General features: G+C 58.2%; 2 protein-coding genes across 3 annotated transcripts in view; both read right to left on the bottom strand.

The window, feature by feature from the left end:
- AKNA (AT-hook transcription factor) overlaps positions 1-4,806 on the bottom strand; it is a 60,748-nt gene extending 55,942 nt beyond the window's left edge. The window contains 1 exon segment of the mRNA XM_056138591.1: positions 4,699-4,806. The gene's annotated coding sequence lies outside the window, so the exon portion shown is untranslated.
- A 4,666-nt stretch (positions 4,807-9,472) lies between these two features.
- WHRN (whirlin) overlaps positions 9,473-16,138 on the bottom strand; it is an 80,064-nt gene continuing 73,398 nt past the window's right edge. The window contains exons 8-12 of one of the 2 annotated variants that reach the window (XM_056138502.1): positions 15,106-15,177; positions 13,254-13,779; positions 11,198-11,376; positions 9,896-10,018; positions 9,473-9,698 (exon numbers count right to left, since the gene is read on the bottom strand). In XM_056138502.1, the coding sequence (XP_055994477.1) occupies positions 9,516-9,698; positions 9,896-10,018; positions 11,198-11,376; positions 13,254-13,779; positions 15,106-15,177 (1,083 nt within the window). In that variant the 3' untranslated portion in view covers positions 9,473-9,515. Of the gene's footprint in view, positions 9,699-9,895; positions 10,019-11,197; positions 11,380-13,253; positions 13,780-15,105; positions 15,178-16,138 lie in introns of both variants that reach the window. The other variant, XM_056138501.1, reaches the window with a different exon arrangement.

The raw sequence follows: 16,138 nt of genomic DNA, 5'->3' as shown, positions 1-16,138 counted from the left end.
GGACACAGCAGGCATGCTACCTGGCAGTACTCCGGGGGGCTGAAACGAAAACCCACTTGGGTGGGTCACCCTCTCTTATGCGGGACATTGCGCACGCGCGCGCGCACACACACACACACACACACACACACACACACACCACCACCACCACCACCACCACCCCCCACCCCCAGATCTAACTCTCCAGATCAAAGCCACAGGGAGTGCAGCTGGAAGGAGTCAGCAGAAGAAACAGCAGAATGAGAGGCCCCAAATGTCTCATGTGCTGTCCCCCGCCCCCAAGTGGCAGGGCACGGAGGTGCCTGGGCTTAGCAGCAATCAGATTCTCTCTGCAAAGCTGTGTGGCTCTGTGCAAGTCACTTAGCCTCTCTGAACCTTATGTGTGAAATGGAAGTCATACTGACTTTGTGGGATCCTTGAGAGCATAAATGAAACCAGGTGCCTCAAACTGTAGCCCAGAGCCCAGCTGGCACAGCACGGAAGGACGAATGACTCCGGCCGGCTGCCAAACAGCCACATGGTGGCCGCCCATGTGACGGCACCGCAGCTCCCACTGCCTGACCTTCCTGCAGGGCAGCTGCGGCTCCCATCCTGGGCACACGGGGTGGCGGGGGTCTCCTCTGTGCAGAGAAAGGCTGCCCCTCGGGGGCCACTGACCACCTCCAGAAATGGTGCTGCCCCAGGAAACAGGCATCCCTGTCTGCTGAAGCGGGGGGTGGTGAGGGAGGGGTGGGCGCCTGAGAGCATGGGCGCGCTCTCACGGTCAGACCCGGGAAAAGAGCAAAGCAATTTACAACTGCCTGTGCCAAGGGCGCACTGCTGACAGCCTCACTTGGTGAGTGCCCGGGATGAGTCAAATGCCCCGTGAAGGCCTGTTTTGGCTAAGGAGCTCATTACTGCAAGGTCGCGCCAACACAAGGAGGCAGGAAGCAGCATGCCTGCTACATGTATCCTTCCTTCCTTCCTTCCTTCCTTCCTTCCTTCCTCATCTTATCCTTTCTTCCTTCCTTCCTTCCTTCTCTTTCCCTCCTTCCCTTTTTCCCCCCTCTCCTTCCATCCTTCCTTCCTTCCTTCCTTCCTTCCTTCCTTCCTTCCTGTCTTCTCTTCTTTCCTTCCTTTTTTATCTTCCTTCCTTCCTTTTCTTTCCCTCCTTCCCTTTTTTCTCTCCCCTCCCTTCCTTCCTTCCTTCCTTCCTTCCTTCCTTCCTTCCTTCCTTCCTTCGTTTCCTTTCTTCTTTCTCTCTTCTTTCTCTTTTTCTTTCCCTTTCTTTCTTCTTTCTCTTCCTCCCTCCCTCCCTCCCTCCCTCCCTTCCTTCCTTCCTTCCTTTCTCTCTTCCTCTCTTCTTTCTTCCTTCCTTTCTTCCTTCCCTTCTTTCTTTATTCCTTCCTTCCTTCCTTCCTTCCTTCCTTCTTTCCTTCCTTTCTTTCTCTCTCCTATTTGGGCTATACATCTCGTGATCTGGGGTGGGGAACACTACTCCCAGTTTCGGGGACCACGCAGTGTCAGGAGTCAAACCCCGAGCTCCTGCATGCAAACACTCAGGTGGCCCCACCTTTCGAGCTCCCTCCCCAGTCCTATTTAGCTTATTTCATAGATGAGGAAGCTGAGATTGACTCAAGTTCTCAGCATCCACACAATAACCTAAGCCTCATTGCAAAAAAAAAACCCAAGGCAGGTGAAAAGACCGGAAATAAACCCCAGGGCCCAAGAACAGGGGATCATTACGTGGAAGATAAGGTAGCTGGTAACCCCCAAGAGGCCAGGAGAACATGATGTGTTGTGGAAAACTGGAATGAGTCGAGTGATCCAATGAGTTATAAAATAATATACTTGGAGAGTCCATACCAGCAAATAAAAACAGGGGCTGGGGAGATAGTACAGTGGGTAGGGCACTTGCTTTGCACGCTGCTGATCTACATCTGATACCCGAGACCCCATAGGGTCCACCAAGCTCCACTAGGAGTGATCCCTGAGTGCAGAGCCAGGAGTAAGCTCTGAGCATCCCCAGATGTGCCTCCCCCCAAAAAAAGAAAAAAAGTAAAACAAGAAGGAAGGACAGTAAGGAGAGGAGATTAAAAAATAAAAGGTGCTCCTAAAGATGGCCAGAATCATCACTAGGAAGTCGGATCACAGCTAAGCAAACCCTTTTTCCTTAGTGGTACTTTATAACTGTTGTTTAAAAAATAATATTAAGGTCTGGGGAAGTGGAGTAGGGCATTTGCCTTGCATGCGGCTGACCCAGGTTCGATCCTCAACGTCCCATATGGCCCCTCAAGCACCGTCAGGAGTGATTCCTGCGTGCAGAGCCCGAAGTGAGTCCTGAGCATTGCTGGGTGTGTTCCCAAACAAAAAATAAATAAAAGTAAAATAAAATGGGGGCCAGGGAGGGTGGCTCAGAGAGGTGGAGTGTCCGCTTTATGTGTGGAAGTCCCGGGTTTGATCCCCACCACGTCAGGATAGCGCCCATGCACCACTGGGTGTGGCCCCCGAAATAGGAAGTGTAAAATGCGGTTCCAAATCCCAAGCACAGTAAACAGAGCCACCAGGGTCCCATGCATACCTCACCGGTGGGGGCTGGGAGAGAGACTGGCCAGTCCCAGGGCTTCGGAGCTCTGACAGCCCGCAGCACGCTGCAGGTCCCTCCCATGCTCCCTTTCTCTTTCCCAACTGATGCCCAGTGTGCTCATCTGCACAGAGCCATAGTGCAGCCTGTAGGGGTGTGCAAACGGAAAGGTGCACTCAGCCCCGACCCTCTCAACACTGCAGGGGCAGCCTGAGTGGTGTCTGACTGGATCCTCCGAACTGGGCATTGAACAGATGAGCAAGGGCTCAGAGAGGTCACAAAACTCACCAGTCACATAGCACTGGAAGCACAGGGGTGAGGTCTGCACCCACAATTAGAAACTGTGCACAGCACGGCGCTCAGGAGGGGGTTCTCTTTGCAACTCCCAGGCCCCTGCTCCCAGAGATCTGCCCTGTTTTAGCCTCCCCACCAGTCTGCATGTGCATCAGCTTCATCAGAAGTCATTCTGGGTCAAGCCCCAGCAGCTTAAGGACCTCAGGCGCAGGCAGGCGGGCTGTCACTTTCAGGTTAAAGGCCAGATGCTAGGCCTGGAATTTGGGCTAATAACCAGAGGCAGCCGCATCCGGCTGAGGACCTCAGTGGGTCCTTTCCAAACCACCCTATGGGAAGCTGCAGAGGGTACAGGCCTGACTCCCCTGGGACGTTCTGCCCTTCCTCCCCAGGAATCGTCCGATACCTGAGAAGCACGCAGAGAAGAACTGGGCGCCCTCCCCCTGCACCCTTAAAAATCAACAGAAAAGAAAGAGGTCAGGGCTGGAGCGATAGTACAGTGGATAAGGCATTTGCTTTGTACCTGGGTTCGATTCCCAGCATCCCATATGGTCCCCCAAGCACCACCAGTAATTCTTGAGTGCATGAGCCAGGAGTAACCCCTGTGCATTGCTGGGTGAGACCCAAAAAAGCAAAAAGTAAAAAGAAAGAAAGAAAGAAAGAAAAAGAAAGAGAAGGTCCCGATCTGGTGGCTAGTCCTGATTTCCATAATGTGAGCTCCCTTTCCCAAAGCCAAGTTCAAACTTTTGGGACATCACTGAATACACACCGGGCAGAGCTGCGTACAGCCAGGCGCAAGTGAGCTGTGGTGCCAATGCAGCCACATGCCTTCCACTGAGTCTCAGAAATGCCATGTGACTTCAGGGGATGCCATGTGACTTCAGGGGAGTCTGCCTCTCTCACCTGGAGGCTCCTCGTCTGTAAAATGAGGAAAACGGCACACGCTGCTGAGGCTGAGATGTGAGAACCAAGTGCTGAGATCTAGATGCTCAGCAACAATGTCTAGGGCACTGTTACATGCCAGGCGCTGAGCGCTCCTGTCTCCCAGGACTCACCCAGGGCAGCCAAACCCTCAGCATGGCGGCTTGCATCAGCCTCCAGATACCATACGATGTCTGCCTGCCTTTCTCTGGGCCTCACTTTGTCCAGTGCAAGCTTGGGAACGTGGGCTGAACCTCTCTCTATGAGGCCGCCTTCCAGAAGTGGGCGTGCCCACGCCTGTTGTACTGAGGGGAGGCAGAGCAGCAGCAGGGAGGCAGGGCAGGGATGTCCAACAAGGTCTGAGGCTTCCAGGTCCAGCCCTCCCAGGACGGAGGAAACATTGCCAGGATTTGGCGGGGAAGCTCGCGGTTCAGCGGGATGCTTTAGAAATACTTCCCTGCACCCGGGGTTAAGTGGACATGTCCTTGGCAACCGTTCCCCAAATGCTGGCTTGGGGTGACAGCGCACTGCCGGGGCTGGCGTGCAGACTGATGTGAGCTGACGAAATCTCTTTGCAAGAGCCCAATCCCGTTTCTGGGCAAACTGCGGGGCTCTGGGGAAGTTTGCTGAGGTCCTCCACCACACCCCCAAACACACGCCCGCATACACACACACCTGCGGAAGGACTAAGAATGTCTCTGGGAATAACCCCCCCCCCAAAAAAAAAACACTCCACCATGTGACAGCCCCCCCACCCCCCTCGGTAAGGAAGTCAGAATTTGTCCCCTCAAATACATGAACAGAAATTCTGTTATGGTGACAAAACTAAAACAACTAGCCCTGATTTAAAACCCACGGACTTCAGAGGAGGTGCGTGGGGGTGGGGAAAAAATGCTCTTGGGAAGTCCCGGTGCTTGTCTAACCTCAGTCCCTCATGCTTTCGTTTCAAGTCATTTCTTCTGCTCCTGTTGAGAGGGCAGAACCACCATGACTGTCCTCGCTGTCTGTCACACTCTTCACGCTCTATCCTGTCATTTCCTTCAGCAAAAATAAAAATAACAAAAAATAAATAGAGTCTCCGGAGCGCTGGCAGGGCGGGCGAGCGGGTGCTAGCCCCCTGCCCAGGGCCCTGCCAGTTCTGCGCCTCCCCAGCTGTGCGCCCTTGCGCAAGGCGCGCCCCTTCTCTCCCCCGCCCTCACGTCTAACCATCTGGGGACCTATAGGGAGGGGACAGGCCGTTTTTTACTACCCCCCACCCCCCACCCCGCCACGCGGGGCCCTTGCTCTACTCCGCCAAAAAAGAGGAAAAGAAACTTGCGTTAGGCGTCCGCGGAGGGCGCGCGCTGCGAGTCGCCGGGCGTGCGCGGGTGGTTGCCGGGTGAGCGGATCTCACGCAAAAACCCAGCACCGAGAAGTCCCAGCCCCCGGGGTAACCACAGCGACCCGAGCCCCGCCTCTAGCCCCAACACGGCCCCGCCAAGGACCACCCCCGGGCTCCCCTGGGGACTCCCCTCCTCCTGGCGCCCGGCTCCAGCTGCAGGGAGAGAGAAACTCACAGACAAAAAGCCAACGCCCCCGTCGTGCGGAGGTGGAGACTGAGGCTGGAGGGCGGAGGGGGCGGAACCTGGCCCCTAGCGGGGCTGGCACCCGGGCCCCGATCGCCTGTCCAGGACGTCCAACCCCAATCCCCGGAGCGCCCAGGCATCTCCCGCGCGGTGCGCAAGCGGAGTTTCCACGTGGGAGAGGCCGAAAGCAGTACCCGCCTCTGAGCACCAGCATCAGAACTCCGTGAGCGCGGATCTGCTCGCCCTTCCCATTGCCCCGACGGAGAAACTGAGGCCCCGCTAGCCTCCGGGATTGGCCGGAGACCCGGCTGGAGCCCCTCCCTGCAACTCACCTGCTGGGCGCCGCCGCCGCCGCCGCCGCCGCCGCCCCCGCCGCGCGCGCGCTGCTGGTTTCCTGGAGTTGAGCGGCAAACAAAGGCCTCCAATCAGGGAGCGAGGCGGGCGGAGGCGCTTTGCATAATCCCCCAGGCCGGCCTGTGACAGGCGGGGCGCCGGCCCTGGAGGCGGGACCTCTGGAAGTCTCACCAATCGCAGGGAGGCAGTCGCCCCATGGCCCGCCCCCAGAGAGTTCGATGCGCGGCCCCAGAACTGGGAATCTAAAAATCTGGAGTTTGCATCTCGGCTGTAATCTGTGCGACTGCAACAGGCTGGCAACGGAGTTTGGAGGGTTGTGCGGCGGCTCGGGGAGAAAGACATGACAGGTTTGCAGAGCTGGCCCGGGATATAAAGGACACCCTCCTTGACCACTTGCTCTAGATCAAAAATTGTTGTGAACTCTTTGCTGGATCCTTTCCCATGAGGTCAGTAAATGCTATCCTTCTCCCCCAAATTTATTGTAGTCCCAAACCACCATTTGACAGGCCGGGAAACCCACCTCCCAGACGAGACAAGGACTTCTGCAGCTAGTATTGGGCAAAAAAGAACCCGTTGTTGGGACAGTGGCTGTGAAGGAGACCCGTCTCACTGACGGCCCGGGTTCCGCCTCTGTACCGCAGGGATGCAACTTGCCGCTCAGAGGCAGCGCAGCTGAAGAGAAGAAGTAGAACCTTAGGCCCACAAAGGATAAACCCACGGCAGGCATTTAAAGGGCTCCTGAAACCAACCTTGTTTCACCAGGTGATTTCCAGGCTCTGAGACAGGAAGTGACTCACCCCAAAGCCCTGATCCATGTGGGGGCCCCTCGGGTTCCTTTTTCTCTTCCTAAAAGCTTCCCCTTTCTCCCCAGGTGGCTCTCGGGTCTAATACAATCCCACAGCAGCTTGTCTTCACTAAAGACGTGCTCTGTGGCCCAGAAAGATAGTACAGCAGATGAGGCATTTGCCTAGCTTGCAGCCAACCCAGGTTCATTCCCAGCGTCCTGCAGGGTCCCCAAGCACTGCCAAGAGAAATTCCTGAGTGCAGAGCCAGAAGTAATACCTGAGCATTGCCAGGTGTGACCCAAAAACCTAAAATTAAGAGAGAGACAGAAACAGACTGAAAGAGACAGTGTGTGTGTGTGTGTGTGTGTGTGTGTGTGTGTGGTGTGTGTGTGAGAGAGAAAGAGAGAGAGAGAGAGAGAGAGAGAGAGAGAGAGAGAGAGAGAGAGAGAGAGAGAGAGAGTTGCTCTGTTCCAGGGACAAACATAGTGTAAAGCTCTTTATAAAAACAGCTACTTTTGGTTTTGGGGCCACAGTCAGTGACGCTCAGGGATTATTCCTGGCAGTGCTTGGGAGACCATAAGGAATGCCAGGGATGGGACCCACTTTGGCCACATGCAAGACAGGCACCTTACCCAGTGTACTATCCAGCTCCACAAGAACCCACATTTTCAATGAATAAGTTTTCATATCCCATTTCAACAGGGAGAAAGGAGCTCAGAGAGGTCAAGTGACTTGTGCGAGATCACAGAGGCAGGATGGCAGGTGCTAGGCTCAGCTGTGCCTTGATCTCTTCTTGTATTTTCCACACTGGACTTGTGCGCCCCTCACCTCGATTTCTCCCAGGTCAGGGGCCACTCGCTTAGGTAGGTGTGACTTTTCCTGACTTTCCCTTCATCCAGCCACAGACCCTGAGTCCCTCCCTCTGTCGTACCCTCTCCGGGTCTGGCATGTGAGTGAAGACGGTGGAGGTGCTCATGGGGGGCCCTGGCACCACTATCCCAATCTTCAGAGCTGCCTTAGGCAGCTGGAATAGAGAAGGGAGCACTAAGACAATGATGGTTGGAGGAACCGGTCGGGGTGGGAGATGTGTGCTGGAAGATAAAGGACCAAATGTGATCACCAATCAGTATCTGTATCACAAACCATATTGCCCCAAAGTAGAGAGAGAGTCTGGGGGAAACTGTCTGCCATGGAGGAGGAGGAGGGTTGGGAAGGGGGGGTATACTGGGGAGACTGGTGGTGGAGAATGTGCACTGGTGGAGGGATGGGTATTCGATCATTGTATGATTGAAACTCAAACATGAACGCTTTGTAAGTGTGTCTCAGTGATTCAATTAAAGAAAGAAAGCTGCCTTAGTGGACTGTATCAGGTCCCCAAAGACACCATGGCTTCACTCACCCACTTATTCTGGGCTTCAGCACTGACAATCCCACATTTATCCTCACTACTTGGGAAAGCTGGCTGGAGCGATAGCACAGCGGTACGGCATTTGCCTTGCACGCAGCCAACATGGCCGACCCGAGTTCGATTCCTCCGCCCCTCTCGGGAGCCCGGCAAGCTACCGAGAGTATCTCGCCCGCACGGCAGAGCCTGGCAAGCTACCCGTGATGTATTCGATATGCCAGACACAGTAACAACAAAGTCTCCAATGGAGACGTTACTGGGTCCGCTCGAGTAAATCGATGAACAACGGGAGGACAGTGACTTGGGGAGGCAGTTTGGGGCAAGCGACTTGATCTGTCGACGCCCCCTTTGCAAAGAAGTGATTTTAGTTTTAAAATTCCACCGGGCTCAGGGCCTCATGGGCACAGCCCGGAGGTCAGGACTAGAGAATTCCAGAAGCCAATTCATTCTGGTTCTTATTTTTCTGAGTATAACCTTGGGGCCACAGGCAGCAGAACCGAGGGGGTGGGGTAGGGGTGGAGCCCTCTGTCCTCTTGGGTACCACCTATTAGGGAGATATTTGGTTCGAGGCAGCGGAAGACCACAGAGGTAGTAACTCACCTGAGATACACACGGCGAGCCAGGGAAGCCTTCTCTGCACACAGACCTGGGCCCAGAACAGGTGTGGCCTTCGTAGAGCCTTGGGGGCCCCTTGCTCAGTCACCCCAGTTGTGTCTGCTGAACTGCCTCTGAACCAGAAGCATGGCCCCCGTGCAACCCCCAACTTCCACGAGAGGCTGGTAGCAGTATCCCCATTCAATTCCAGCAACAAATCATCCCCTGCAAAAATATCCCCTGAGCACTTCCAGGGAGCCCCCTGCCAATCCAGCACCCAGCAGTGAGCAAATGCTGCTCCCCAACCCCGACAACTGGTATCTGTGGGTAATTCCCCGAGGGGCCTCACGCACCTGCTGTGGGCCCCCCACAACTGCTGCCGTGGAGGTGTGTGATATTCCCAGCACCTCTTCTTATCCTGAAGTGGCCCCGTGTGGAGAAGTGGAAACCCAGGTCATACAGGGTGGCCACACAGCACGCTGGACCCTCACCTCGTTCCGACTCTTTATTGAAAAATTAAAGTCATAAGCTCTGTATATAAATACTCGGCCACCGCCGGTTGCCTGCAAGGCCTCTGGGAAGGAGGGATGGGGAAGGGGGAACAGCCGCTGGGGGAATAAATAATGAATCCCAGGAGGGGACGAGGACTGTCTGGGATGGGAGCGGGGGCAGGGGTGCTTGGTGCTTATTTGTGGCACTAAAGGTCCTGCAGGATGCGCCTCCCCCGGCCGCCAGCTGGGGCCATGTCCATGGAGTCTGAGGTCCCATTCCATAGGTTTGGGCGTGTGGGGATGGGCCAAGGTTTAGGAGGTGGGGGTGGGGCATCGGTGACCCGCCACGACCCACTCACAGGCAGTCTTGTGGAGACAAGAGTCACCCCTCACCCTTGCACGGAGGTCCCTGACCATTTTTCTTGCCCATCTCTCTTTTTTCTCCTGCTTCCAGTCTGATGGGCCAGAACTACCCTGGGTGGACCCGGCCCTGCAGACCCTGCCCCCCTCCCCCTGAGGAGACTTCCCGGTGCCCTGGGTCCTGGCTTAGAGCATCACGTTGAACTCGGTGACCAGGAAGTCGATGTAGCTGCGCTCCTTGGTCTTGAAGGCCTCGGCGATGATGCGCGCGGCCTCCCGGTGCTCCTTGCCTCGCAGTGGCTGCCCATTCACCTCCAGGATCACGTGGCCCACCTTGAGCTGCCCACAGTTATGGGCGGAGCCGCCTCGCTGTGGGGGCGGGGGGGAGGGGAGCACGTGGGGCGCCTAGGAGCCTGCACCGGACCCTCCCAGTAGGGAAACCGAGACATAGGGGAGCCCAGGTCTGCGCCTGGGGGGTTTCATAACCCCACCCCCACCCCAGGATGGGGCTTCAGAAGGAGGAAGGGAGGGAGGTCTGGTCTCTCGGGGCACCCAGAGGGACGCACCTGGATGGTGACGATCCTGGGCATCGGCTGGCGGGTGTTGGCGCCGCCCTCGATGGCAATGCCCAGCGTGGCCGCACTCTTGGTCACGCGGACCAGGGTGGACGTGGGCTCCAGGAGTCCGGGCTGTGGGGGGGGGGGAAGTGAAGTGGGAGGATGAGGGGCAGGACTTCTGAGTGCCCCGTTCTAGGAGCCGGGCAAAGACAACCCGATCATAAATCCCAAAGTTGTGCCCAGAACCGAGCAAGGCAAGTCCAAGCCAAGTCCAAGCCGGTGGCTCGAAGAGAAGGAGGCGGCAGAAACAATGAATCAATGTCCACGTGGCACTTAAAGCAAATTGTATCCTGCAGCCACAATTGTATCTGTTAGCAGGTTAAATGAAAAAATGTTTCCCCGCAGAAACAGTGTAGCCACAACTATGTAAAAACTCTTGGTGAACTGGATGCCTGGCTCGGCCCTTTTTGGCCATAGCCAGGTGGAGCCCACACGGGTAAATAAACCAGAGGGGCCTCCCTCCTCTCCCTCTGTTGCTTGGGCACATTCCCATAACGTGAGGAAGGAGACCCCACTCAGCTTTCCATGGAGCCAGGCCTGGCGGTGGGGGCGGGGTGGGGCAGCTGCAGAGTGCGCCCCCCCAAGTGGAGCTCAGCCTGCAGTCCTGTTGAGGGGGGCCCCTTGTACCAAGCCAGCTGTGGGAAGGAGCTGCTGCTGGGTGCAGGCCCAGGACTCGCATCCCAGCCTGGCTGCAGACAGGCACCATGTTTAGGGCCAGAGCAGCACGGGGGTGGTCAGCGGGTCAGTGTTGCCGCTGGACCCCAGGGTCTTTCCAGACACGCCTGTCTTTCCAGCACTAGGGGCTTCCCAGCCCCCTCTGCGGTCTTCTTTTATTTTCTGTTTTGTTTGGGGGCCACACCCAGGGATGCTCAGGGCTGACTCCTGGCTTTGCTCAGGAATCACTTCTCGTGGGGCTTGGGGGAGCAGACGGGATGCTGGGGACTGAACCTGGATTGGCAAGCGCCCTCCCTGGCCCTACCCCTGTACTATCATGTCTGAGTCCTAGTTTGTTTGCTTGGTTTTGTTTGGGGGCCTTACCCAGCCAGGGATAACGCCTGGCTCTGTCCTCAAGAATTGCAAGAATGAATGCGAACCGCCTATGAACTGCATGCCAGGCAAGAGCCCTAGCCCTGTGCTCTCTCTGCAGTCCCCGCTCTGTGGCTCTTACCCCGATCTGGGGTCAGGGAGCCCCTGCTGACCACCTGAGCCTGCGGTCCCCACAAACCCGCATGCTGCCCCCTTCATGCTCACCGGTTTGGTGACCCCCTCAGAGGTCCTCTCGCTCCGGGGCGGCTCCTTGCTGTTCCTGCTCTTGGTGGAGGCCACCTGTCTGCCTCGCCCCGGGGCGCTGGCCTCTGCCTCACCAGCGTCCACGCCGCTGTCCTCGCTCAGGGTCTGCCCACTGTCCGAGAGCTGCGAGAGTGTGGAGGCTGCTGGGGGATGGGGAGAAGAATAGTGGTTGATAAGGCTGGCAGCAGGGAAGGCTGCCTGGAGGAGGTGACAGAGCTGGTGGAGGCTTGGCAGAGGCTAAGAGAAATGGAGCAATTCAGGAAGAGCAGCAGGGAGAACCTGAGACCTTCTTGCCCTTGCCCTAGGACCTGCCCACCACTTCCAGAAGGTCTGCCTTGATTGCCCCCAGCACAAAGATTAAAACAGGTGAGAAGGAAAACCGCTCACAACTGTTTTGTCCTGTTTGGGGGGAAGGACGGGGTGCTCAGGGACTACTCCTGGCTGGGTGCTCAGCATGAGCCCTTATGGTGCTCGGGGGACTGTGTACAGTAGCAGGGATCTGAGGAGGGTGGGAGAGAACACAGGAGCCACGGGCCATGCCAGGCTCTGCCAGGCTCTGCCAGGCCCCATTTCCTTGTCTGTGAGCTTGCCTGAACCCACCACGCTGTCCACTTTGTCTGGGGTTTTGTCACTCCCAGAGGTGCTCGCGTGACCATGAAGAGCCGGCATAGGACCATGGCGCTGACTCTCTGGGTACACACACCAATGCAGAGATTGGAATAAAAGAACACGTGGGGGGGGAGACCGGCCCCGTCTGCTCCGCAGAGGCTCGCTGGCTCCAGCACCCTGAGAGTATGAGACCTCTAGGGTGTGGACACACAGTCTGGGGTCCACAGGTCGGTGCTAACCCCCTCTGGTCTGCTGTGTGACGCTGGGGGAGTCACCTAGACTCTCTGAGCCTCCAATGCAGGAGCAATGGTGCCTGGTCATGAAGACAAGTGGGCACTGCAAGGCCTCAGAGCAACAGGAACTGCTTAGTTCCCGTCCCTCCCCCTGGTGGACAGGGACAGTGCCAACCTCCCAGGGTGAGTGGGAGGATGAGGCAGGTCAGTTGTCTAGGTGGACTCCCAGAACAGTGCTCAGGACCCTGAATGAAGGTGCACACTGATCCTTTGTTCCTAGGTGCTTGCATGTCCCGTGCTGGGCCTGGCCTTGTGACCCACCACCCTGTTCAAGTTTCTCTCCTTGTCCTGCTGCTCGCCCCTTAGCTGCCTCCCCTGGCCACTGAGGGTAAACTCCCAGCCCCCACCATCCCTGGCCCCAAGGGACCTGGGGGGGGGGGTCGCCTGTCACTGCTCTGGCCACCAGGTGGCAGCAAGACCCCACTAAGATGTGCCCTGGGCGCTCAGGCTGGGGAGCACCAGGGCCTCGGAGAGTTCTGCCCCTTTTCATCCCCACTCTTTTCCACCTTTGGGGGACACACCCCGCGGTGCTCAGGGGGTACTCCTTGCTCGGTGCTCAGGGGACACTCCTGGCGATGCTTGGGGCATCTTGGGGGGGAGTAAGGGGTGTTACCCGCTGTACTATCTCTCGCCCCGACTTCTCTCCTTCCCATCAGCCCCATCCACAGCCTCAGCTTGGGAGTCACAGCCTCAGACCGCACCCACTCCCTGCAAGCGCCTGAAAGATCCATCCTGTGCCCCCTCTCCCGGAGTCTGTGTGTCAGGAGAACCTCCAAGGCCCCGAAGATTAATTCCAGACCCTTTCCCCTGCACCTACTTCCTGCCAGGTGGGGGTGGGAGCAGCTCAGAGAAACCAGCAGCGATGCTCCAGGGAGCCTGGGGGCTGAGGGCAGCGGACAGCGCATGGGCAGGCTGGCCAGGCACAGGGAAACCGAAGAGAGGCCATGGCAGTCTGTCGCCTGCGTCTGCCCCTGCCACCTCACCCCCTGCCATCTGCTGGGGTAGAAGCTACCCCCAGGCTGGGTGAGCAGCAGTAGGATCCCTGGGACCCACCCACAGCACTTCCTGGTGGGAGGGGGGCCCCTGAGCCTGCCCCCCTTGCCCCGCATACTCACTGCGTGTCTGGGGCAGCGCCCTCACTTCGTTCACGTCCGGCTCGCTGTCAGGGCGATGCACCTCCACCATCACAAAGTGCTGGTTGGTGCCAGCCTGCTCTGGGCGGCCTGACGGGGAGGGCGGCAGGAGGCAGCCCCCAGCCGGCGCGGCCGCCGCGGGGGGGCTCTTCAAGTGCGGTGGGGACTGGACCCGAGGGAAGGGGCCAATGGGGTGCTGGTTGACCAGGGCCAGGTGGGCATCCAGGGGCCGCTTGGAGCCGGGATTGGCGGGGGAGACGGAGGCGTAGAGAGGCGAGGGTGAGGAGGGAGAGTCTGGGGCCCCGGAAGGCCCTGGGGTGGGGGCGCTGCCCGCCGGCGGGCTGCTGCGATTCCCGGGGGGCGCTGAGAACACGATGCCCGAGTGGGAGGAGGCCGAGGAGGGCGGCTGCAGGTCCTCTCGGCCAGGCTTCCTGGGCTGGCCCGGAGGAGGGGGCACGGGTGGCGCCTTGAAGCTGGGAAGCGCCTGGGAGCTGGGTCTGACGTCGTCCTGCCAAAACACCCAGCAGGAGTAGAGGGAGTCAGAGCCCATGGCCACACTGCAGGGCGCCCGGACGGCAGAGCCAGCCAGCCAGCCAGTGAGCGAGTGTGCAAGGCCCCAGCTGGAATTCTGTCCCCGCTCCCGGCCACGCAGCTCTGAATAATGCAACACCCGAGTGGAAAACTTCTCCCGGCATCTGGGCTGCCGATCAGCTTGGGGATCTTGGCGCAGGCTCGGGGTGGTATGGTTACCCGTGGGAGTGGGCGTGCCTGGCGTTGACAGGCTTGTCCCAGGGCACATGGCTGTAGAAGAGGAGGGGTGGAGGGTGGCAACAACACAAAGGGCGTTTCTCCCCTATTTCTGGGGAGTGGGGTAGGGTATCTGGGCTCCTAGCGAGGGGGCATGCCCCTGGGACAGACACTGGAAGGAAGCGCCAGGCACAGCCTCTCTCCAGGGCAGCAATGGGCAGGTCTCCTTGGCACAGCCTGGAGGGGCAGCAACGGGCGTGGGCATCACGGTTCCCTTTTCTGTCCGTGCCAACATCCCCCCACCTCCCTACACACACACTCAGCGCTGACGGCCTCTTCCCAGCACGCCCCTTAAATGTACTCCGTCCCCCTTGCCATGCACTTGGGAGTGAGGATTCGGCCATCATTCCATCTCTTCCCTGAAGGGAAGTCCAGGCAAAGCTGCCCTGCAGGGTCTATGCAGAGGCAGGACCTGGACCCATGTGGCTCGGGAGCCCATGGGCGGAATCATGCCATAGAGGGGTGTGTGTGGGGGGGGGGTGGACAGAGGACCCAGGTAATTCCCAGGATGCAGCAGAAGGGCTCTGGGTCTGATCCCGGGCCCCCGCAAAACCAATCAACAGCATTTAGTCCTCACTCAGGATCTCTGAGTGAGGCCTTTCTGGATGAGGGCCCTCTCTCTATTTCCGGGGCAGAGAGGACGACACCCAGCACACTCAAGGGTTACTCCAGGCTCTGCATGCACAAATTACTCCTGGCTGGCTCAGGGGACGATATAGGATGCCAGGGATCGAATCTCGGTGGGTCACATACAAGGCAAGAGCCCTACCTGCTGTCCCATCGCTCCAGCCCCCACCCCCCTCTCTTTCTCACCCCCCTCTCTCCCCGCCCCCCCTCCTGTCTCCGGAACTGTGGTGCAGATAACATCACAAACAAACACCACCTGGGCCACACAGTCCTAGGGGCCTGGCCCTGCTGTGGCCAGGGTTGAGAGACATAAGACACTTGTGCAGAGGCCCCCAGCTGACCAGAGGGGCCCTCAGCTGAGTCAGGAGTTAGGGTCACAGTGGGCCAGAGAGCACCTTACCAGGGACACATCAGGAAGGGTGCTGCTAGTGCCCTGCACAGTCTGGCCAGTTTCCTCCAGGTCCAGAGTGTTCTAGAAGCAGAGAAAGAACATGTGAGCAGCTGTCTACCTGCAGGTGGACCTGACCCAATCTCTGGGCCTCAGAAACCCCTGAGGGGCTTACGGGGGTCCTGATGCATCCGCTATGCAGGCACGGACATCCCCGATTCCCTGACCAGCATCTGAATGAGTCTGTGACTGTCCGGGCCTCTCTGAACCCACTACGGATGCCGTGAAGCATCTCTGGCCATGACGGGCATTTCCTGTGCGTGAAGGGTGGGTGTCACGCTCACTCCCAGGCCCACTCAGGGTCTGTTGGGTGCTTTGCCCCCGGCTTGCTGATGGAGCCCCAGCCCGGCAGGGAACTGGCAAGAGGCGGGAACATCACTCCTAGTTTGGGTGCTTTGCTTGGAGGGGGCTCGAGGGGAGGTGTGCGTGGGCCTTTTGCCCACACACACACCCCTGGGGATCTGGGCCTTCCCCTGCACACACAGACACACACACACACACACACACACACACACACACACACACACCCTTGCGCTCACTCTGAGCACCCCCAGAAGCAAAAGCACTCTTGGAGCTTCCCGAGGGACACTTTAGGAGTCCTGGTCACACATCCCTCCAAACAGGCTCTTAGGGGCCCAGGGCAGGGCGGGGGTGGGGGCAGGTCTCTCCACCCTAGAGCACACATCACTCAGTTCTCCCACACTGGGATCAATAGCTACAGTCCCAGCAGGCTTGACTGACCAGGCCCTGAGGCTAGAGGCACAAGGCCCCTCCCCCCTCCCAGAAACCAGAGCCAAGAGGAAGCACCAGAAAAGAAGAAGATGCCGAAGAAGGAAATACAGGCACAGGTACAGACACAGACACAGAGAGGAACTGTTAAAGAAGGCTTCCTGGAGGAAGGGGCAGGGCTTCACACTTAAGTCTTGGGGGGGGGGGGGGGAGATTGAGGAGGACGGGGAGGGGCTGGGCCACAGAGGGAACAGTT

This window comes from Sorex fumeus, unplaced genomic scaffold (assembly GCF_029834395.1).
Source record: "Sorex fumeus unplaced genomic scaffold, SorFum_2.1 ptg000129l, whole genome shotgun sequence".
Taxonomy (NCBI): Eukaryota; Metazoa; Chordata; class Mammalia; order Eulipotyphla; family Soricidae; genus Sorex; species Sorex fumeus.
The sequence above is the reverse complement of the archived record's forward strand: the minus strand, read 5'-3'. Positions and strand labels throughout refer to the sequence as shown.